At 45.4% G+C, this 24994-nt stretch overlaps 1 protein-coding gene across 2 annotated transcripts; it reads left to right on the forward strand.

Moving 5' to 3' along the window:
• Positions 1-715: 715 nt before the first annotated feature.
• On the forward strand, positions 716-24326 carry YIPF7 (Yip1 domain family member 7). 2 transcript variants are annotated; one of them, XM_083755089.1, is made up of 6 exons: positions 716-815; positions 2982-3098; positions 4607-4773; positions 10641-10786; positions 18314-18495; positions 22589-24326. In XM_083755089.1, the coding sequence occupies exons 2-6, from the start codon at positions 2983-2985 to the stop codon at positions 22749-22751; spliced, it is 774 nt and encodes a 257-aa protein (XP_083611215.1). In that variant the 5' UTR covers positions 716-815; position 2982; the 3' UTR covers positions 22752-24326. The 2 variants fall into 2 exon arrangements, with proteins under 2 accessions (XP_083611215.1, XP_083611214.1); XM_083755088.1 differs by having other exon boundaries at positions 722-861.
• Positions 24327-24994: the final 668 nt, after the last annotated feature.

A 24994-nucleotide genomic window follows, 5' to 3' on the forward strand; every position in this document is an offset into this window, starting at 1 on the left:
AATACAGATGAAAGAGGTTTGGCTTAGGGCAATCCAAATATGTGTGGTCAATCTAGGCAGAGGTTCCTAAGACGTACATCAAATGGAGTGACCCCCGCAGGGACTGCTTCTTGGGGGAGTGCCTTTCGCCCTGGGCCCTGCCTGGCCATGCGGACATCGCCACTGCCCCCGGACCCCTTTAATGGGATACCCCAGCATTTGGAGGGGCAGGCAGAGACTACAACCTCCCCTCCATCCAAGACAAAGGATTGCCCCGACGCCCAGCCGCCAACTGAGCAACGCTCGCCGCCAAACCACTCACATCTGCACCTGTGCCTTAATGCCTTTGATCGCTCCCTCCCAGCAGTCATTCCTCCTCTGGCCACTGCTATGGATGCAGAACCTGACTGTCTGTCTCCAGGCACTGTGGTCATCTGCTAGGAAATTCTCTGGGTAGGACATCTATAGGATTGTGTTGTCAGCCACTTGAGCAGAAGGCAGAAGTTTAGAAAAAGTGTCCCGTCCCCTGCGAAGGACAAGCCGCAGCACCAAAGAACCTTTTTTTGTGCAATGTCCTTCTCTGGGACCCGCTAGGCAAGGCGGGTTTTTAAAATTACTGTTCAAAGACCAAAAATACTGTTTTAAAGTAAAGAGCCTTGTCTACTTTCTGGTTAATTTATTAGCTCTGTTACCAGACATATCATGTTGGAAATAATGTCCATGGCACTGAAAGTCTTTCTGTCATGCATCTGTTGGAAAGCCAAATTTAGGACTTTATAAATAGCTCAAGATCACCCTGCTGAAGACACCAGAAGGCTTGGCTCGTTTGTCTGCATGTAAACTGAATCTATAGTAGGGAATTTTCATCGACGGTAGGAAGAGGTATGAGCCTTCAGTTTTAAATGTTTAGAAGGAGTAGTTATAAGTCCCAGCTGTGCACCTTTAGACACACTCAAGTAATTGATAGCAACAGCTTGGCTTTTGTTTTGGGTGGGGGTTTTTTGGGGGGAGGGGTACATCTGAGAAATATTAAAGGCATTTTAAAGCATTAAAATTGTACTGACAATTAAATTAGAAAATATATTCCAGGATTTCTTTAAGAATTATTATGTACTTCCATAATTTTATGTGCACATAATTTATAGAAAATGTCACATTTCTAATAAAAAACCCTAATTTACTAGACTTATTAAAAATAAATCAGATTTTCTTCTAAATTTGGAAACATGAATGATTTGTTAACTAGCAGGAAAGAGAGTTGCTATATGGCATAATTGTTGTGCTAAGTATTTTTGATAAATGAAGGCATCAGGCTCAAGCAGGTTGATTTGATTATAGGATATCAATCAGCACTTGTAAATACAAAATGCGTTCTGTGTTGTTGTTTTTAAAAGAACTCCCAATGAAATACTGATCACATTTTAAAGTTTTTCTTAGAAAGTTGTTCCTGCATGGGTTTACGTTTTCTTTTACTTTATTCGCTGATAGAGTGAGGATGGGATATTGCTGGACTACAGTTCCCATCATCCATTGCAATTTGCCCTCCTGGCTATGGCTGATGGGATTTGGAGTCCAACAACATCTGGAGGAACTACATGTTCCCTATGCCTGATTTAGAGGCCTAGTTGGACATTCTCTAGCCCTCTAGGAGCAGATACAGGGCAGGTGGGTGAATCACTCATAACTCTTCCCCACCTCCCTGAGAGCCAGTGTGGTGTAGTGGTTAAGAGCATTAGACTCGTAATCTGGTGAACCGGGTTCGATTCCCTGCTCCTCCACATGCAGCTGCTGGGTGACCTTGGGCTAGTCACACTTCTCTGAAGTCTCTCAGCCCCACTCACCTCACAGAGTGTTTGTTGTGGGGGAGGAAGGGAAAGGAGAATGTTAGCCGCTTTGAGACTCCTTAGGGTAGTGATAAAGCCGGATATCAAATCCAGACTCTTCTTCTTCATCCCTGTTGCCCCATTGCACACACAAACACACACACACACCCCCTAAACCTGCTGGTACCATATCAGCAAGAAAACAGGATGACATGGACATTTGCCCCTATTCAGGATGGCAGTTCTTTTTTTTTTTTTTTTTGTTTTGTTAGTATGCAGTCCCGTACCCACTTCCTGGTGAGTAAGCCCTAATTAACTCAGTGGCACTTCTGACTAGAGACCCACAGCTAAATGGAAAACAAGCAGACTCTATAAGTCCTTCCACCTCCCCTCTCCTAGACAAGCTTACAGTCGTACCTTGGTTCTCAAACATAATCCTTTCCTGAAGTCCATTTGACTTCCGAAAACCAAGGCGCGGCTTCCGATTGGCTGCAGGACCTTCCTGCAGACAATCAGAAGCTGCGTCGGACGTTCGGCTTCCAAAAAAGTGCACAAACCGGAACACCCACTTCTGGGTTTGCGGCATTCGGGAGCCAAAACTTATGAGTACCAAGGCATTTGAAAACCAAGGTATGATTGTATATCTTATCTGGTGGACCTCAATAGTCTCCTTTCACAAGGGAAGGGCTTGATTCTAGCCAGACAAGTCTTTATTGTTGGCTTCTTTCTCCTACCTGCAGAATAGGTAAATTCTATTTTCCATTAACTTGTTTAATATTTTTTTAAAGAGTGGGGGGAAGCTCTAAGTTAACAGCTAGGGCCAGGGGCCATTGCCATAAATTGTAGTGCTAAGTTAACTATGAAAACGTTAATATATACCTTACGGAGTCTACATATAGTAAACTGGATGCCAGTTTCACTAGCATTCCTACAGAGAAAAATACCTCTCTGCTGTGCCCGTGATTTTATAGACTTGTTATAGAATGCAATAGTTTAGCGGCAGCATCATTTGGATTCACTGTAAAATTAACGGAAGAAATGCTTTTAATTCCAGAGAAAACGCCCAGTATATCAGTAAACCTGGATTTCCCGGTTCTGTTCCAAAAGGCACACATATCAAACATTTGCTGTATTTCAGATTACATTGTTGCTAAAGTAACCTGTTTTCCTTCTCTTCAGTATGTCAAACTTTGAGCAATTTGATATAGATTTTTACCAGTCAGATTACATCGCTGAAAACCAAGAGCAAGGTTATAGCGGGCCTGAACCCCCTGGAAATGAGTATAGAAGCAAACAGTAAGTGCTTGAAATAGAACAAATTTACTGGTTTAATTTTAACATTGCATTTCAATTGCAATTAATAACACAATTTAATTGGGTTTCCCCCCCCTTTTGTTAAGAAAGTGTTCCAGCCTTGAGAATTTTATGAGGCGTATCAGTTGGCTGCACTTATAATAAAACAAAAAACATTAAAATGTATGCTTAGGGTACTTTACAGTCCCTTTACCTAAAAAAAAGAAGAAGTAATAACACAGATTTAGAACAAGATCTCACCAATAGTTTTTCAATATTAATCCCCATGTTTCTTGAACACAGTTGTAGCAATGCATTTTTTTGTTTACCTTCCTTCCTTCCTTCCAAGGCCAACAAGACACATTCTCCAATTTCCAAATGCTACAGAAAGCACATTTTTTTCATGGGCTGGCTCGCCTCTGAGCCGTGGTGAGGTGGTTGTCTCAGGGCAGCAGGCTCACGGGCAATCGCCACTGCTGGGTGCTCGCTGCCTCCTCTTGCTCCTCCGCTGCTGCAGCCATGGTCCCCGACACTCTGCTGGTGGTTGGGCCACGGTGTAGGTCACTGCAAGGGACCGTGGCTGCAGCACGTGGCACAGCCACAGCAATTGAGGAGCAAGAGGCAGAGAGCTCCCAGCAGACTTGAGCACTGGGTACCTGGCAGGGTTGAGTGGCAGCCACCCAGCCATGATGAGGAGCAGGAGGAACTGGCAGGGCACAGTGAGGAGGGAAGCGCACAGAGGTTTTACTGAGAGCCTTTTGGTGGTTCCCTCACTGCAAGAAGTGAAGTTATAGGGAATCAGGCAGAGGGCCTTCTTAGTAGTGGTGCCCGCCCTGTGGAATGCCCTCCTGTCAGATGTTGAGGAAATAAACAACTACAGTGGTACCTCGGGTTAAGTACTTAATTTGTTCCGGAGGTCCATACTTAACCTGAAACTGTTCTTAACCTGAAGCACCACTTTAGCTAATGAGGCCTCCTGCTGCCGCCGCACCACCCGAACACGATTTCTGTTCTCATCCTGAAGCAAAGTTCTTAACCTGAAGCACTATTTCTGGGTTAGCGGTGTCTGTAATCTGAAGCGTACGTAACCTGAGGTACCACTGTATCTGACTTTTAGAAGACATCTGAAGGCAGCTCTCTTTAGGGAAGCTTTTAATATGTGATGAATTATTGTATTTTAATATTTTGCTGGAAGCCACCCAGAGTGGCTGGGAAACCCAGACAGATGGGTGGGGTATAAATAAATTAATCGCTTCTGTGCATGCCCAGACGCTGAAAATCGCTTCTGCGCAGGTGCAATTTTCGGCATCTGGGCATGCGCAGACGCGATTTCCGGCATTGCGCTGTGCAGGTCTGGCCCACAGAGGATCTCCGTGGGAGTGATCCAGCCCATGCCTAGTAAGCCTTGCCAACCCCTGGTTAGACCCAATTCATACTGTTTTGAGGAAGATGCCCTTTCACTCCAGTAGCAGTGCTTTTGACTCCCGTTCCCCATGTTGTCTTCCTTGTAGAGGTTGGGCAGTTGCCTCGCCACCGCCAGATGCATTTGCTTCTCCAGAAAGGGCTTCGTCTTCTCAGCAGTACACAGGCCAGATTTTTCAACCGGCATTCACCTCAGAGTTCCCACCTAACACCGCTTACCCTGACAGCTTTGATGAAGAACCACCTTTGCTAGAAGGTACGGAATTAAAACACTTAATTACACTTTCCCGATGTTCTGGCGGCTTCTACGTGGAGCAGAATCCCTTAATACTCATCGCAAATTTCTGCGGAGGAAGTGATTTATTTTCCTTCCCTATAATATTACTAACAAGAACTTGTCTAAATGAGGGGTGGGACTCCTCTGAGGCTGGGGAAATGACCTGCCTGGAATATTACCCCTTTTCTGGCTTCCCAACACGAGAAGCCGACATTTCTCCACACAACAACGCACAGTGATCCTTCCTAGAGCCGGCCCTGTCATTGGGCAAAGCGTGGCCTCAGGCAGCAGATGCTCAAGGGCTGGGAGTTGTGTCCAGGTAGTGTTAAGTGGCTGTGTTGTGTGTGCCACTAGACCTGCCCTGTATCCCTTAACCTAGTCAGCTGCCCTCAGGTGTGATGGAAGATGCTATCCTGTTACCAATGTTAAAGCACAGTTCAAATAGCAGTTCCTTTGACTTGTGCTTGTGGATTGGTGGCAAGGGAGCATCTTGTCTTTCACCTCCAGCAGTTGAAAATGTTTTTGGCCAGCTCTGACCCTCTACCCCAGGGGTCAGCAAACTGTCCACTGTCTCTCAGACCTTGTGGAGGGGCAGACTATATTTTTTTTGGGGGGGGAGGATGAACAAATTCCTGTGCTCCACAAATAACTCAGAGATGCATTTTAAACAAAAGCACACATTCCACTCATGTAGAAACATGCTGATTCTGTTATGTACTGAAGTCCTCACCCTGGGCCAGCAGGGGGATACTGTAGATAGTTATGCAAATAAGGGATCGAAAGTGATGTTCAGTGATTGGATAGTTTTAGAAATTTGTTACAGTTACGTTGTACTGGAGCTCTATATAAGCAGGCTGACTGAACCCTTCAGTTCAGTTCTGTTCTGGCCTGTGAATAAACAAGAGCTGTTTGAAGAATTGCTGTGTCATCTGATATTTTCACCCACAACTTAAGAGTTTCCCAGACCATCCGCGGGCCGGATTTAGAAGGCAATTGGGCCTACACCGCTTGCAGGCCAAAAGCCAGATTTTACTCCATTGCTTGACTCATTTTGGCACCTTCCTTCATGTTAAATTTAAGCAGCAGATCACATGTTCTTAATAGACATTTCATAATGTCCAAAATATCAAACTATAAATTGCAATTAAAACTCCCTTTCTTATAATTAAATAAATGTAAGCAAGAGAAAGTTTATTGAAGTTTGAAGTGTTAACTTACCACTCACACACACACATTTTCAATTGCTCTGTGCCCAGAATAGTAATTTAACTGATCACAGCACAGTCAAAATCCTAGGTAGAAAGTATGTTTAAAAGCAATATTCAATCTTAGGCTATCAAATCAGAAAATGGGGTTGGGGGGGGGGAGAGCTTTGTTTAATTTGTTGTCTTGCATTTGTAACACAGACACATGTTTATATTTGAAAGGGCAGCACTACAATTTGCATGGAAAATAAAGGTGATAACTCATTTTTATGGCACATACATCATGTACTTTACTGCCTCTAGATGACAGCATCAAAATAAATTTCATATTCAGATTTCATAGCATTGCCTTTCCCTCTATATTTATATTGCATAATCAGATATCATGTTAAGGTACCTATAATTAATAAACACTTGTTATAATCTTGTTTACATATCTAGTAATAAATTTGCCGGCTTTTTTTAAAAAACAAAGGCAGCGTATTCCAAGGCAAAACTTAATAAATATCCTATAACTATAACATACTATAGATTACCATAACAACAACAACTGTGTTAGATTTAAATAATGAAGAAGGTTAAAAAATCTGTACATGAAATACCTAGTGGAAATATTTCATCTCATTCTGATGTACCGGGAACTGTAGTTTACCCCACACAGAGCTATAATTCCCAGCACCCTTAAACTGCAGTTCTCAGTATTCTTTTGGGGGGCAGGATGTGTTTTGAATGTGCTTTGTGTATTTGCACTCCATAGGACTCCCCTGTTAGAGTCTAGCCTTTTCCCATATATTTAAATAATGCACAGTACTTATCTCCATTTGATCACTTAGAGGACAAAAGTGACCCCCAAGTCTATCTACCTGTCACAGGGGTGGGGGACCTATGGCTCTCTGTTTGTTACTGAACTACAACTCCCATCATTCCAGATTTCTGGCTATGCCGGCCGGGGCTGATGGGAGTTGAAGTGTGACAGCATCTGGAGAGACACAGATTACCCATCCCTAATCTTACCACGTTTGAAACCTACTCCTTTGAGCAGTCTCCCCCAACACAAGAGTCCCCAGATGCCATTTGACTACAAGTTCAGTAGATGCTAACTCCCTGGGTCCCTGGGTGCCAGAGCACACCAAGCCGGGCACACACAAATTTTGGTGCCAGGGCCATGCACGCTGCATGGCACCCACAGCCCCTGGCACCCACAGTCATAGGGCCAAGTTAGCACTCCTGACAGATGTCAGAGGCTGGACTGAGGAGGAATCGTGGGGACTGCTCCCCGTTCTCCTGAACCTTCCCAAGAACAGGAGGACAGTATAGATTTAGAACAGTGGTTTGCAGAAGGGCACAGTTCAGAGGCTGCAGAGGGGAGAAGCTGGGAAATATTGGGAGAGGAACAGCAGGAAGAAGCAGCAGCACCAGAGGAGAGACAGCTGACAGACTCAGTGTCTCTGGAAAGCATTCCTGACCACCCCCTCGCCCAGGACCAGGAGTGCATTGAGGCTATTAGAACAGAGAGCTCAGAGGCAGAAAGCTCAGATTAGCCGATACAGGGGTGATGTAGGATAGGAGAGACGGAGGGGGCGGGACTTTTCTCGGAGCAACGCCATTATCTTAGGGAGACTGCCTTCCTTCGTCACTCTCTGTGAATTATTGAATAAATTCTTGGTAAGAACTTTTATTGTTTCTCTGCTTATTGGCTGCTAGTGTGGGAGGGATCAAATTCTCCAAAACCTGACAGAAAGTCCCATCATCCCCAGCCAATATGGCCACTGGCCCAGGAGCATAGGAGTTGTAGTCCACACCCAGGGACCCAAGGCTGGGAAGCTGCCTAAGAGGAACTTCCAGGGAGGAGCGCAAGTGGCTTAAATGGTCTCCAAATTCTATCCTTGCAATCTTAATAGGAAGAGAGACAGTGGCTTGTTCATAGATGGTTCATGAGTTTGCGGGTTCCTCAGTTCTGACTGGACCATGCCCCTCTCTCTCTCCCCCCCCCATACTTTTGACAACCAAGCTCCCCCCTCCCCACAGACCGTTGGACAATTGCCGACACACTACTGAACAATTCCTCTGCCTGTTGCAGAAATTGCCGTGTGCTGTGCTAGATGCTTTACGATTTTTAATTGTATTTTTATCGCTTCTTTTATTTCTTAAATTGTATTTTATTGTATTACAATTTGCAGCCCGCCGGATTCAAATTGTAAAGCAATAAAATACAATGTTTAAATATAAAAAATAAAATAAGCAATAAAGCACAGTTAAAAGTCACTGTGAATATTTAGTGTGCACATGCTACAGGCCATCAGAACAAAGCTCGCTGACCATGGCTGATCCCACAGTCCACGATTTGGGAACCACTGACTGTGAACCACCCTGACTGTGAAAATGTCAGAAGCAAAATGCTATTTTTGCTGGGAGCTTGGGTAATTTCACACACTTCTGCCGCCCCTGTTGCTTCACATCTTTCCAAGCAAGCTGGCTAGGAGAATTTGTTATCCACCACTGGAGTTTGGCATAGTGATTAGAAATACATTTGTAAACTTCAGGTTATTGTTGTTTTGTTGTGGTGGTTAAATAAGGCTTTCCTAGGAAAACATGTGTCTGTGTTACAAATGCACAGGCATTTTCCTGGCCATCTCACCCAAAATGACTGCAAAAAAGGACCCACTTGCCTCTTTCTCAGAGGCCAGGTGTTGTACAAGAAGATGGAGGGCAATGAGGTTTTGTGAGGGTCTGGTGGGGGCCTTTCAGAGCCCAGGAACCCTTGTTCACTGCCCAGTCTAGCCAGCCACTGAATCTAATTGAATCTAAGCCTACTGTGAAGGATGACTGGATCTGCCTGCTTCTCTCACCACCACTACCCGCCAAACCCCCCCCCCCCACATTTTGCTTAACACAAAGACAGAATGCTTAGACAGGGCTAGAGTGTTTCAAGCTCTTTGTGCTTTCTGGGGTTTCTGATGCTTTAAGGCAGCCCTGAGGCCTTGAGAGCAGCCCGCTTTGGCATAGGACGCCTTGCAGAATACCTTTTTCAACTCGGAAGAGCCCAGAATCTCTCCAAATTTGCCTGATTCAGCTTAGAATTCATCCAAGCCTCGCCCCCCCCCCCCCCGCAAAAAATTGCTGAGAGGTTTCCAATGTTTGCAGCTGACAGGCTGCATTCGGCTTCTTGGGTCACTAGTAGAACAGGCCTTTTAATAGTATAAGCTTAATATTCATACAATGCTATGTTTGACTGTGTTGTATTTAAAATGCTATGCAGAGAGGTTTGCATTAGGCACGAGGTGTTTGTCTTTAGCAAATGCGGCAAGGAGAGTGTTTAAGGCTAATTGATGGCTCATCCCAGAAACCCAAGCTCTCTCACAGCAAAAAGATGAAACCTGAGAACTCAGCGTCTTTGTCAATTGCGGGAGCCAGCAGTAGTATCAGAGATAGTGAACAAGCAAGATGGTTCCATAGGATCTCATTAGAGAGAGAGGAAAGTTATTGAACTGTATTAATGACTGAAAAGAAGATCAGACCGCATTCCTTGCTTATTTACGAGCAATGTGTTATTTTGTATTTTGTACTGTTCATTTGTAACTGTTTCAAGACTGTTCTGCGGTAAAGCTATGGAACTCATTATTGTGGCAGAGAGCAAATTCATTTCTGCTCTGAACAAGGTCTGGATAAGGGATTCCGTTTGCAATTTCTCTGACAAAGCTTATGTTACTGAATCCTGAAAGCCACCTACTCCGAAGCGAGGTGTCCACTACAGCCACTTTCTTGTCTGCCAAAATTAGTGATTGCCTTATGAAAACAATGCAATATCTTCTTGCACAATGGGATTGCACGGGCAGCTCATTAATCAAATAAATAAAAGTAGCATGGATATGGGATGCGGGTGGCGCTGTGGGTTAAACCACAGAGCCTAGGACTTGCCGATCAGAAGGTCGGCGGTTCGAATCCCCACGACGGGGTGAGCTCCCATTGCTTGGTCCCTGCTCCTGCTAACCTAGCAGTTCGAAAGCACGTTAAAACGCAAGTAGATAAATAGGTACCGCTCCGGCGGGAAGGTAAACGGCGTTTCCGTGCGCTGCTCTGGTTCGCCAGAAGCGGCTTAGTCATGCTGGCCACATGACCAGGAAGCTGTACACCGGCTCCCTTGGCCAGTAGAGTGAGATGAGCGCCGCAACCCCAGAGTCGGGCACGACTGGACCTAATGGTCAGGGGTCCCTTTACCTTTACCTAGCATGGATATAAAGAGCATATCCATCAACATTCACATTGGAAGATGTCTGATTTCATCCACGTATTGTATTGGGTGCAAGAGAAACAGAGCATGCAGTGAAGGCTGTTGCACCCAGGTCCTGCTTGTGAACTTTCCAGAAGTCTCTGTTGGCTGCTGCAGGAACAAAACGCTGAACTACATGGGTCATTGGCCTGATTCAACAGGGCTATTCCTGTCAGTGATCTGGTTCACATAGTTTTCCTTTGAGTAATCGGTACTTCCAAATTAAGTCTTGGCTACAACGCATGCATCATTAGAATAATTTGCCTACAGCCAACCGACTGTTTTGTTATTCTAAAGCGAGCTATTGCACTGAGGTTTTTCTTTTAGGATGATTAACCATTTTGAAACTTCTTCCCCCTCCTCTGTTGCAGAGCTGGGGATCAACTTCGATCACATCTGGCAAAAAACATTAACCGTCCTCAACCCAATGAAGCCAGCAGATGGCAGCATCATGAATGAGACGGACCTGACAGGGCCTATGGTTTTCTGCCTGGCGCTTGGAGCGATGCTGCTACTGGTACGGTATAGTGCAAACTGCCGCTGTTCTCATAGCAATATCCTCAGTAGAAAGGCAAACGACTTTGTGCTTTGTAGGGAGAAGGAGCCCGATTAAAAGCCCCACGTGCTAAGGAATGTCGAAAGCAACAGTGACTCATCTGCTAGGAAGCTAGCCTTGTGGCTGCACCCTGTCGAATGAGCTGCTTCTGATCAATGGTCAGGGATGATAGGAGGTCAAGCGCACAGTATCAGGAGAGCCACAGGCTTCCTATCGCTGGGATAGTGGGAAAGGACACCTGAACGCAGCACCAACAGCTATCTAACCAACTTAATTGATGAACTGAAAGCTTTCTCAGCTGCCTTGTGTGGTTGTGCCCTCCCCAGGCACCTTCCATTATATAAAGCGCAACACATTGAACTTGAAATCTTCCGAGCCACTCAGACGTGATGCGGCCGCTGTGCTTCCTGACCTGTTCAAAAAGGGCTTCTTGCAACTGGGAGAGGAAAGTGGCTAAGAGCATCAGCAAATAGGGCTGTCAATATATGAATTAGGTACCAACAGGAGAAAAACAACAACCCAACCCATTTTTTAAAAAATAAAAATTAGGTAGTTATCTGAAACGACCTTATTGGGACATTTTCCCTTAAAAGTTGCCAGCAGCGCTTTTGCTTAGAACACTATATGTTGTGCTAATTATGCGATTAATAACAATAATAGTCATTTTCTTATTTATAACCTGCCCATCTGGCTGGGTTTCCCCAGCCACTCTGGGCGGCTCCCAGCAAAATAATGAAAACACGATAAAACATCAAACTTTGAAAACTTCCCTAAACAGTACGTACCCCAAAACGTGCATGCGGGTGGCGCTGTGGTCTAAACCACTGAGCCTCTTGGGCTTGCCAGTCAGAAGGTTGGTGGTTCAAATCCCTGCGACGGGGTGAACTCCCATTGCTCTGTCCCAGCTCCTGCCAGCCTAGCAGTTCAAAAACATGCCAGTGCAAGTAGATAAAAAGGTACCACTTTGGCAGGAAGGTAAACAGTGTTTCTGTGCAATCTGGTTTCCGTCACGGTGTCCCGTTGCGCCAGAAGCGGTTTAGTCATGCTCGCCACATGACCCGGAAAACTGTCTGTGGACAAATGCCTGCTCCCTCGGCCTGAAAGCGAAGTGAGCGCCGCAACCCCATAGTCGCCTTTGACTGGACTTAACTGTCCAGGGGTTTACCTTTCCTTTTTTTGCATGTTAGGATGTCAGGTCATTAGGTTCAGCCAATTTCACACAAGGCTGCATGTGAGACTGCTGTGTACAGTGGTACCTCGGGTTACATACGCTTCAGGTTACAGACTCCGCTAACCCAGAAATAGTACCTCGGGTTAAGAACTTTGCTTCAGGATGAGAACAAAAATTGTGCTCCAGCGGTGTGGTGGCAGGGGGGAGCCCCATTAGCTAAAGTGGTGTTTCAGGTTAAGAACAGTTTAAGGTTAAGAACGGACCTCCGGAATGAATTAAGTACATAACCAGAGGTACCACTGTATATGTGTGTGATTCTGCCATAGCTGCCCTCCACGGGGGCTTAAGATGGGAGAGAAAAGGAGGCAGAAATGTAGCCTGGCCTGTCTTGTTTTAGAACTCATTGGCGCATGTTGACTCTCTGCGCCTGCCACAGAGGAAGACTTTTGTCCGTGATTCTGCCTCTGGCTTGCCAGCATCTGATGACTTCTGCTTTCTGATTCACTCGGGGCCTGACCCTGCTAAGGTGCCAGAACATTTGAAACAAAAAGTTGGCAACTCTTTTAAACAGCTGCTGGATCAGCACCAATTAGCAGGTTATAATGTGCATTCCCATGTGATGAAAACCTTCGATGTGCTGAGTTCTGGAGATCAAGCTGTTGTGAAAGCCCAGAGACCAGGCTGCATTTTTTCCTCCTCATTAAGCAAAGCTCCCGGCGAAGGGATGGAGTAGAACGAGAGGAGCCAACTTAGTTCTTTCCAGTTGTCATTGGACCTCCAACTCTTTTCAGCCCCAGACAGTGTGGACCAGTGGTTAGGGATGATGGGAGCTGTAGCCAAACCATCTCTGGAAGGTAGGACATTTGCTACCCCTGGAGTCGAAGACATGGTGGTTGCACCCATTGGAAAATGTATGCATCATCTCCTGCTGATAACCCAAGTAATGGCTATTATTTGTTGCATCCACCATATAGAAAATAAACCAAGGAACGTTGATACACCTGTAGGACCTTCAAGTCTTTTTGGTACTGAAAGTGCACCTTTGAACTCCGGATCCTGGTCATGCACAAACAGGAGTCATTTCACAAACCCATGTGACATGTTGGTTGTAACCTTGCTGAAGGAACAGAACTACAATGTGGCATTTTTCACTCCACCAATTGGCACACCTTGCCCGCAGGTTGAGTTTATGACGCACGGGTGAGGGCCTGTTTTCGTTTAGATGCAATAATAATAATAATAATAATAATAATAATAATAATAATAATAATAATATTTATACCCCGCCCATCTGGCTGGGTTTCCCCAGCCACTCTAGGCAGCTTCCAACAAAATATTAAAAATACATTAAAACATCAGTAATTAAAAACTTCCCTAAACAGGGCTGCTTTCAGACGTCTTCTAAAAGTCAGATAGTTGTTTATTTCCTTGACATCTGGTGGGAGGGCATTCCACAGGGCGGGCGCCAGTACCAAGAAGACCCTCTGCCTGGTTCTCTGTAACTTTGCTTCTCGCAGTGAGGGAACCGCCAGAAGGCCTATTTCCGCTGCAGTTTTCTTTTGTCTCTTTTGGTCAGCCTTGCCAAATTCCACCTGAGCGCCCCACATAGAGAACTGGTTGCATGAATGATTATGGCACTCCTAGAAATGAGTCCACATTTACCTTTTTCTTTTTCTTTTTTGACGTGGCTGAGAGCATTCGGAAATTTACCGGGAGGGTAGTGTCATTATGCAGTCTAGTCACTAGGTGGCACTGGACTTAGATGTAGCTGTGTGGATTCAGGAGTTTCCTGTCCTCCGTTTACAAAACAAAAGCATAGTTAGCTACCTTTCTGACTGGTATGTCCTTTAAGCCTTCCATGACACCTACCGTTGTATGGTGCTGGCATTCATGTGGTGGTTTGGTTATATAAATTGGCATAGGCTGGCTAGGAATTACTGGTGTTGTTGTTGTTTAGTCGTTTAGTCGTGTCCGACTTTTCGTGACCCCATGGACCAGAGCACGCCAGGCACTCCTGTCTTCCACTGCCTCCCGCAGTTTGGTCAAACTCATGCTGGTAGCTTCGACAACACTGCCCAACCATCTCGTCCTCTGTCGTCCCCTTCTCCTTGTGCCCTCCATCTTTCCCAACATCAGGGTCTTTTCCAGGGAGTCTTCTCTTCTCATGAGGTGGCCAAAGTATTGGAGCCTCAGCTTCACAATCTGTCCTTCCAGTGAGCACTCAGGGCTGATTTCCTTCAGAATGGACAGGTTTGATCTTCTTGCAGTCCATGGGACTCTCAGGAGTCTCCTCCAGCACCATAATTCAAAAGCATCAATTCTTCAGCAATCAGCCTTCTTTATGGTCCAGCTTTCACTTCCGTACATCACTACTTTGAAAACCATAGCTTTAACTATACGGACCTTTGTTGGCAAGGTGATGTCTTTGCTTTTTAAGATGCTGTCTAGGTTTATCATATGCAAAAAGACTGGGGTAAATCAGCTCGAAGAAAACCTGCCATCTACAGCATTGCCACTCCTCCCAGGAATACTGCTGCTACTGCTGCTGAAGAAGCTATTGTCTACGGTATATATTGCAAAGCCAGCCAGAAGGGAATTAGTAGCAGTACAAGAAGAAACAAACCACCCTAAGGTGGACAGTCACATGTACCATAGGGGAAAGGGCTGTAGCTCATTGGTAGAGCACTTGCTTTCAATGCAGAAGGTCCCAAATATCCGGGTAGGTCTGGGAGATCCCTCTTTATGAAACTGTGGAGAGCCACTACCAATCAATGTAGACAATACTAAGCTAGATCAAACAGCTTCCTTTGTTCCAGAATTGTGAATACTGGTGAACACAGATAAAGGGACAAAGACGAAGAACCTTGTACTGTCACACCATTAAGAATGGCCTTGTTTAATCGTTTAGTCGTGTCCGACTCTTCTTGACCCCATGGACCAGAGCACGCCAGGCACTCCTGTCTTTCACTGCCTCCCACAGTTTGGTCAAACTTATGCTGGTAGCTTCGAGAACACTGTCCAACCATCTCATCCTCTGTCGTCCCCTTCTCCTTGTGCCCTCTATCTTTCCCAACATCAGGGTCTTTTCCAGGGAGTCTTCCTTCTCATGAGGTGGCCAAAGTATTGGAGCCTCAGCTTCAGGATCTGACCTTCCAGTGAGCACTCAGGGCTGATTTCCTTAAGAATGGCCTTAGCAGTTCTCTAGCTGTGGGTCCCCAGATGTTGTTGGACTACAACTCCCATCATCCCTGAGCTCTGGCCTTGCTAGCTAGGGGTGATGGGAGTTGTAGTTCAACAACATCTGGGGACCCACAGGTTGAGAAAGGCCGCGGCTTAGGTTGTATCTACCCCTGCAGGGACTCAGCTGGACTGGTCCATTATAACGTTAAAAATGTGTTATAAAAATGTGACACCAGAAGGCGCTGTGGAGCAGTGACCAATCATCAATGGCAAAATGCATTGGGAGCTACCATATATTTTTTAATAACTTTTTAACAGCGTTTTTCATACTTCTGTAGATCCTGCCCAGATGTGTGGAACCTTTGGCCCTCCCGATGCCGATGAACTACAACTTCCATCGTCCCTGGCCATTGGCCATACCTGCAGGGGTTGATGGGAGTTGTAGTTCAGCAACTTCTGGCGGACCAAAGGTTCCCCACACTTGTTCTACCACCTGAAACAGAGACCTAAAAGACAATGAGCAGCCTTGAGCAGTTGGTACGCTGGGACTGAATGACATTCAGATTTCCAGGTTGCTGGTTTCTTTGTCAATTTCTGGCAAAATCTCTCTCAGAGAGGCTTGAACATATTCCTTCTTGGTCTGTATTTCAGGCAGTTTGGGGGATGGCAAGTATTTCTGGGCCAAAGTTGCCATCTGTGGGCTATGTCATAAAAGGTTAGATTTGAGAAAATAATGTGTGTTCTGTGTACATAAACCTCACCAGAACTATTAAGTTCCAAAGCAGTTAATTCCCCCACCCCACAAACAAGCATCTAATGAAAGTCAAGGAGATAGAAACGCGTGTGGGACATGGGAAATGGGAAGATAATTTGACTTGATCTGTTCCAGCTTCATTTCCCTCCTGTCCTCCCCAACTACCCCCTTCCCTTTGTTATTGCACCAAAACCTCCCTCCTCCGCCAAGCAGTATATCAAAGAGAGTTTTCATTTAGCCGCTATCTTGCTGTCTTCTGCCTCTGGCGCAAGCAATTTGTTAATCTTAGATTAAGCTGCTAAGTATGGCTGTGTCAATTAATCAAACGCTCTGGAACAAACAAGTTAAAATATTAGCTGATTATTGCTGGCATTGTGTTTATGCGTGGCATCTGCAGGAAATATTGCAGATCAAACCTCCCTGCCCAAATTGAAAATGCTAAACCTATTGAAAACCTTTAATGACAATCGAGGTTGTTGATAGTAATCTGTTACACTAATGGCATTATATACCCACAGTATGTGAGCAGCAGTCGGGGGAGTGCTGGAAATATGAGTGTTGGAAAAGCCAGTGGCCCGTTAATTCTCTTTCAGAGATAAAAGTGTCTTCTCAAATTGCCATGACAGTCCTTGTTACGGAGTCGATAGCTATTAACATGCTGTCCCATGTGGGGTCTCCTCACGTGTCAGTCCCATTGAGTTCAATGGGAATTAATCCCAGGTAAGGCGGGTGGCACTGTGGATTAAACCACAGAGCCTGGGACTTGCCGATCAGAAGGTCAGTGGTTCAAATCCCCATGACAGGGTGAGCTCCCATTGCTCGGTCCCTGCTCTGCCAACCTAGCAGTTCAAAAGCACATCAAAGTGCAAGTGGATAAATAGGTACCGCTCCGGCGGGAAGGTAAACGGCGGTTCTGTGTGCTGCTCTGGCTCGCCAGAAGTGGCTTAGTCATGCTGGCCACATGACCTGGAAGCTGTACGCCGGCTCCCTCGGCCAATAAAGCGAGATGAGTGCCGCAACCCCAGAGTCGGTCACGACTGGAGCTAATGGTCAGGGGTCCCTTTACCTTTACTTAAGGATGTGTAGGATTGCACCCTAAAAGGAGGGGGGGGGAATGATAACTGGGTGAAGCAAAGGAAGAAGTAGAAAAGTGCCATGTAAAGGTCAATGGTCATTGATAGGTTAATGCAACAGCGACTGCTTTTTGGCTGCAATATTAAGGGAGGAAATCACAATTGTACTATTGGTGCCATCAGCTTGGAGAGTCATCAAAGGTATCACTGAAAATTTCTAGGTATTCCTTTGCTTATAATGGCCAAGCCCAGACTCGTTTTGTGTATTCAGTTATGAAAGCTTCGTACCTTTTCATGAAGAGGTATGATGTATCTTTGCTGCAACAGAAAGGTGAACACTTTGCAGAACGCTCAGTACGGAGAAGACAAAAAAGAACGGGTACAAGCCAGCAAGGTCAACAATAACTAGACCCAGGTTCTCACTGGAGTGGTAAGGTCCATTACTTTAGACCGCAGGCGAGAGTTTATGTGACTGGTTGTTCCTCCAGATGGCAGGGAAAACCTTCCATGTAGAAAACTAGATGTTAGGATGCATAGCTGACTCCCTGGTATGTTGGCTTTCCATGTGGAAGGAATTGTGTTACAGGTCAATTATATCTCAAGGCACATTCGCCTGTGTTTGCAGAGAGATTAGACAATGTTGGCTATTGGATGAGGCACCACCCCGATCTGTTTGCACACAAAAATGCAGGAAGTTTAGATTACATCTGCTATTTATCGAGCACTCATTATGATTTATTTGTGGGAAGCTTAGATAATAATAATAATAATAATAATAATAATAATAATAATAATAATAATAAATTAATTAATGATGTTGTATAAAATGAAATGTTGCCCCACACTTTCCAGCGCATTTCCCTCATCATCAATGCATCTCTTAAGGATGCAAAGCCAGCATGGAGTGGTGGTTAAGAGCGGTGGACTCGTAATCTGGTGAACCGGGTTGGCTTCCCCGCTCCTCCACATGCAGCTGCTGGGTGACCTTGGGCCAGTCACACTTCTCTGAAGTCTCTCAGCCCCACTCACCTTACAGAGTCTTTGTTGTGGGGGAGGAAGGGAAAGGAGAATGTTAGCCGCTTTGAGACTCCTTAGGGTAGTGAGAAAGCGGGATATCAAATTCAAACTCTCCTCCTCCTCCTCCTCCTCCTCTTCCTCTGTCCCTTTTTCTAGGCGGGATTCAATCACATAACAGCAAATTCTACCCCCATTGCCTCCATGGCTTGGCAGAAAGGAAGACCTTCCACTTCTTTTCCGGCTGATCTACCATTTGCATGGTGATCCCCTCCTCTCTTTCTTCATTTCTACAGGCCGGAAAAGTCCACTTTGGCTACGTTTACGGCATGAGTGCTATTGGTTGCACAGCAATTCATGCTTTGCTCAGCCTGATGAGCCTCACAAGTGTTTCCTATGGCTGTGTGGCGAGTGTACTAGGCTACTGCCTGCTGCCCATGGTGATCCTATCAACCTACGCGGTCTTTTTCTCCTTACAGTAAGTATGAAGTTTCATCTCAAATGCTGGCAGGTTGCTTTGAATGATAAGGAAGGGGTAATGTGAGCTTCACTGAGACAGATGACACCAGGAAATAACAAGAAAGGATAAGAGAAGCAATGGGGGAAACAGAGAGTTATGGGAGTTGCTTTGCTGGATCTGTTTAGGTTAACATGCTTTTTTCCAATTGCGGACAGCCAAATTTATTCTAGATACTCAGATCATGGTAGTGACAGGTACCCTCTAGGGCCTGGCAATACAGAGAGCCCGTGCGGTGTAGTGGTTAAGAGCGGTGGTCTTGTAATCTGGTGAACTGGGTTCACTTCCCCGCTCCTCCACATGCAGCTGCTGGGTGACCTTGGGCCAGTCACACTTCTCTGAAGTCTCTCAGCCCCACTCACCTCACAGAATGTTTGTTGTGGGGGAGGAAGGGAAAAGAGATTGTTAGCTGCTTTGAGACTCCTTAGGGTAGTGAGAAAGCAGGACATGAAATCCAAACTCTTCTTCTTCTTCTACCTCGGGTTACACACGCTTCAGGTTACAGAAGCTTCAGGTTACAGACTCTGCTAACCCAGAAATTGTACCTCAGGTTAAGAACTTTGCTTCAGGATAAGAACAGAAATCGTGCGGCGGTGGCACGGCAGCAGCGGGAGGCCCCATTGGCTAAAGTGATACCTCAGGTTAAGAACAGTTTCAGGTTAAGAACGGACCTCCAGAACATCGTGATATATCACCAGCTAAACATCGCAATATAAGGATATATCATGGTGTCTGAAATAAGGATGGAGCTATGTAGAGGCATTGGCTGGCTTCACAGTTTTTCCTGCATTGTGATTTTTGCACAGCACACACACACACACACACACACACACACACACAACAGGCTTTGTGATACACTGGTACCTTGGTTGTAAAACATCTTGGCTCCCGAACAAATCGGCTCCCGAATGCTGCAAATGCAGGAGTGTTCCGGTTTGTGGACATTTTTTGGAAGCTGAATGTCCGACGCAGCTTCCAATTGAGTGCATGAAGTTTCTGCAGCCAGTCAGAAACCACGCCTCAGTTTTCGAATGGTTTCGGGAGTCAAAGGGACGCCCGGAACGGATTAAGTTCGAGAACCAAGGTGCCACTGTATATGCCAGATCAAAAATTATGAAACCAATATAACAATATGGATTTCAAACCGGTTTTGGACAATATATTGATATATCGCCCAGCCCTAGTACCCTCTGTTGCCTCTTCCCAGCACACAATGTGGTACACTGCCTCTGTAAAGGAAGGTTTTATTTTGCTTACACAACCAACAGATGAGCCAGGTAATTATATCTGGCTTGTATCACCTGTTCAGGGCTCTGGCCCAGGTTAGGATAGGATTATGGGGAATGTTTTGCTAGTAACCACCTGCTTTCCTCCAACCCTAATCAATGATGAAACAGTGGGAGCTGCAAAAGCAGCTCTGGATCAACTGCAGCCAGGAAATGGAACAGAAAAAAATCCCGTTGATTCATTTTACAAAGCAGCAGTTGCATCTAAATACATTTTGCTGCTGCTGGTCTTGGTTGTTGTTGCTTTTTTATCATACTGAGTTTCCGCCTTACTCCACTGAGCAGCTAAAGTCTGTCCTGGCAACAATCCATATACTAAAGCATTCTTCTTCCCTTATTATGGCAAACAGTGGTTTCACCATTAATTCTGTCTTGTCATTGGGTTGCCATATGTCCTCTTTTTCCAGGACACGTCCTCTTTTTCCTGGGTAGAGTCATCATAGCGATTCATAGTTAAAAGGAGAAGTCGGCAAATGTGTTCTCTTTTTTGCTCTTCAAAACATGGCAACCCTAGCAGTCTCTACAGCAATAGGCAGGGCTAATTGGTTAACTATGTAATCATTGTTATGTATTAAGCACTGTGTGTGTATTTTTAAAAACACCAACAGCAAAATGGGCTTACTCTGGAGAATTGCCAGACTTCATAACAGACCTGTTGCCTATTTTAGAAAATGGCCAGATAAAATGTCCAGTGAACCCATCACAATTTAAACTATAAAATCCCTATGGCTCCCCCCCCCCTTGTATGTCATGTTCCATGAACATCAGAATTAGGAAACTGGATCTAGCCCGCTAGCTTTTCTCCCCCAGCCTGAATGGACCAAGTTTGACAAGTGGGTGGGACCACTCTCCTGTCAATCACCTGATGTCACAATGTCAGGTGACCCATTTTTGCCTGTGCAGATTAAGAATCAAGAGTTTGGGTGTAGAGCAGGTGGGCGTGGCTTGGTTGAAATGGTCTCACAGGACAAACTGGGAGATCTGGTGGTTCTAATTGGGCTCACGGAACAGAGGTTCTGCCCCTCTGATGTACATAGATATATAAAGGTAAAGGGACCCCTGACCATTAGGTCCAGTCATGACCAACTCTGGGGTTGCGGTGCTCATCTCGCTTTATTGGCCGAGGGAGCCGGCGTACAGCTTCCAGGTCATGTGGCCAGCATGACTAAGCCACTTCTGGTGAACCAGAGCAGTGCACGGAAACGCCGTTTACCTTCCCGCCGGAGCGGTACCTATTTATCTACTTGCACTGTGTGCTTTCGAACTGCTAGGTTTTCAGGAGCAGGGACCGAGCAACTGGAGCTCACCCCATTGTGGGGATTCGAACCGCCGACCTTCTGATCGGCAAGTCCTAGGCTCTGTGGTTTAACCCACAGCGCCACCCGCGTCCCTCATAGATATATAGGTATAGATATATAAAGTAAGATAGGCAATGAAATAGCACCTTGCATCTTTAGGCTCAACTCTCCTGTGAGCAGGAGGGGAAGAAAAAGCAATGAAGAGAAACTGGCATTGGCACCATTCCTATCTATGGTGGCTTCTCTGTCACCTAACACATCACCTGTGTCCCTCACTGCAAAATATTTAAGGGCCCGAATAGACTTTTCCTTAAAAGTGTGATTTGTTTTCCGGGATGGGGGGTAAGGGCAGGGACAGGGGTGAGGGGCGACTGGTAGAGAAGAGAGAGACAAAGGGAAGCCAAACAGGTTGTGTATCTCAAGAGAGCTATATTTTGGAGACAGAGAAGAACAGTAATGGAGGACAAAAAAAAAAAATGGTTAGTGACTGGAAATGAATTCTTTGTCATTTTCGTTTTCCCTTCCTTTGTTTCCTCAAGCTGCCGATTAGATACTGATGAAATTGCTGTAAGCTGCACTGAGGAAAAGGGGATACGACGTACAGTGGTACCTCAGGTTAAGTACTTAATTCATTTCGGAGGTCCATACTTAACCTGAAACTGTTCTTAACCTGAAGCACCACTTTAGCTAATGGGGCCTCCTGCTGCTGCCGCGCCGCCGGAGCCCGATTTCTGTTCTTATTCTGAAGCAAAGTTCTTAACCTGAAGCACTATTTCTGGGTTAGCGGAATCTTTAACCTGAAGCATATGTAACCTGAAGTGTATGTAACCTGAGGTACCACTGTAAATATAAGAACAAACAAATAGCTTGTTCCTGTAACAAGCTAACATAGTAGGCATATGATTATGAAAGGATTCGGCCACTTCATTCATCATTCCCTCTGTCCAGAGAAAAGCGCCAACTGTTTCTGTGCGGAGGGTGGGGGGCAGCAGTGACACGAGCGAATTCACAGACCCTTCGCTAAGCTGCCACTTCCAGCTCCCTCCACAAGTCAGTCAAATTGATACAAAGCCGGCATCAGTTTGCAGGGCGGATGTGCCCGTTGCCCTAGATTGCACAGTGCAAATATTACATCATGCACACATTTCTCTTTATCTGCTGCCAGCTTCTGGTTCGCTGCGGGATGAAAATGCTGCGGTTGTTTGTCTTACCGTCCTAACAAACGAGATAGCAGCTGACTAATTTACTACTTGCTGCTTAGACTTTTAAAGCTGCAAATTATGAAGCTGTTTTTCATCCGAAATGAAAAATGCCCTCCTGCCTGCTCCCCTCATCTTCTGTTTGTTTGGCTTGATGTTATATTGTCTTTGCCACTGGCCCTTGGCTATCAATGCATCCCTGATTAGGAAGGCCCTTGAAGTGTTTTTATTCTCCTCTTATTAACCAGTAGGATTTTTTATGTTCTTGCAGGGGGTTTCTCGGAACTCTGCTAGCTCTCCTCATTATTGGATGGTGCAGCCTCTCAGCCTCCAAAATATTCACTTCCGCCTTGTCGATGGAAGGCCAGCAGTTTCTGGTTGCCTACCCCTGTGCTTTGCTCTATGGTCTCTTTGCACTCATGGCTATCTTCTGAGCTTTGGTGTCCAGGCAGACTGTGCTATCTTATCTCTACGTTGGACTGCAAAATCAGAACCATCTACAGATCTTTTTGAATGATTTAGAGGCTCATGGTTTAGGGCTCGAATTCGGCCTGGAAAGCTTGCTGTATTGAGGGGCACCAGCTCCTGGGGACTGAGCCTTTTTGGCCCCCCAATATTTTGGGGGTGAGGGCCAGCCCCCCAATGTCTAAAAAGTACAAAGGCAAACCGTGAAGCTGAGCGCGGTATGGCTCTAGTGGCCAGCTCCTTTTCTTCCATCATTTCATTTTCATTTTACTTTTAATTTGTATACAGTGGAACCTCGGTTTACATACGTTTCAGGTTACATATGCTTCAGGTTACAGACTCCACTAACCCAGAAATAGTACCTTGGGTTAAGAACTTTGCTTCAGGATGAGAACAGAAATTGCATGGCAGCGGCGTGGCAGCAGCGGGAGGCCCCATTTGCTAAAGTGGTACTTCAGGTTAAGAACAGTTTCAGGTTAAGAACGGACCTCCGGAACGAATTAAGTATGTAACCAGAGGTACCACTGTACCACCCTTCTATATTTCTATATACAAGGTGGTTTATGGCAACAAAATATACAGCAAAAAACACACATCTTATCATAATCTGATCCAATACAAAAAGTCATAATAAAAACGAAACTTTAAAATGGAACAACTTATATCAAATAAAGTAATTTTCAAAAAAAAAACTAACAGAATATAATAGGAAACAATGAAATTTAAGTTTCAAAACATCAGCAAATAATAATTAAGCAGAAATTCACTCTTAACAGTTACAATAAATAATGACTAAAGTATGATAAATAAAAACAACTGCAAGTCACAGTGCATAAAATACCACAATACATACAAAACCATGTAAAAGGGTCAAATTGAGAAACAATTTGATTGTTTCCTTCCCACAGAGGGGAAGGAGCATCAAAGCAGTCTCCCCCCAGTGGCAGCGCTGCCGGCCATTGAAACAGCATGGCCGCTGCATTTGGCTCCGCCCCAGCTCCTCCCAGCGTTCTGATGTCACGCATGCAACAATGCCCGCCCCCAATCACCCTCACAAACTGGCCCCTCTGCTGTATTGTGAATTGAGCCTTGTTTTCTCCAGAGGTTTGCCCTTGGCTCAGAATATAATACGTTATTCTGACAAGGTTGCTTTGAAGGAAAACGTGCATCAAGGTCTTTTACATTAACCTCTTAACTCCCAGTGAAATGTCTGTTGGTTGCAATGAAGTATGTGCCCAAACACTTAACCCTTCTCTCTTTTACTGGGTGAATAATTGCTCTGTTCGGGCCAATTATCTTCATTTGTTTCTTGCAAACCTTTTATATATTTCCACTCCCACTTCTAGATCTGGACCCTGCTCCTGGATTTGTTTGTTTTGAGGTGGGGAGGGTTTTGAATTTCTAGCTGGTTTTCAGCCATGGCTGACGCGGGGAATTACATTTTCCAGGAGACTATGTGATCATCCACTTACACATAGCACTGTCACCACACCGTCATTTCCCAGTGGGAGAGAATTCTCAGAAAGCAGACAACAGTCCCCCCCCCCCCACAAAAAGCTTACTAATTACCAGGCCAATTCAGAATTGAGTTCTGCATTCACTCATTGGCTATCTCACTCATTCAACTCTTCATGATCATAATATCGATCTGAGGAACAGAATGTATAGAGTTTGGGGTGAGGGGTGGAGAGAAAGAATTGTGTCACGTTAAACCCTCTTCATTATGTGTCAGGGAACTGCCATCGGAGAGTCAGGTGGTGGAAGGGCTCAAGGAGGCTAGGAGACCCTCGGATGCTGAGGAAGGAACCAACAGGGGGAGAGAGAGAGTTCCTGCAGAAACTCAGGCGGAGGGATGGCTCCAAGATACTTCCAGTGAGAACAGCGGAGAGGTTTCAGGACCTCCGCTGGGGACGCCTACTCCGCGCAGGAAACTGTCACGCAGAGAATCCAGAAGGAGGGTTTCCGTTAAGGAACTCTTATGTTGGCGTAAATTCCGGAAGCGCCCACTGACGGAGTCTGCCAGCGATTGAGGTAGCCATGCATCCATGGCTCCGCGGACTGGGAGAGTTTAGAAACTGATTGCATGAGTTGAGAACTCAACCATTTACGCACAAGCAGCCCCTTAACCCATCACATTATGTAATCATTTTTTAAATTTAAAAATGGATAAGCAAATACGGTATTCTTTGAAACCTCTGTAGTGATTGGCTAA

Source organism: Podarcis gaigeae (genome assembly GCF_964106915.1).
Source record: "Podarcis gaigeae genome assembly, chromosome: 9".
NCBI lineage: Eukaryota > Metazoa > Chordata > Lepidosauria > Squamata > Lacertidae > Podarcis > Podarcis gaigeae.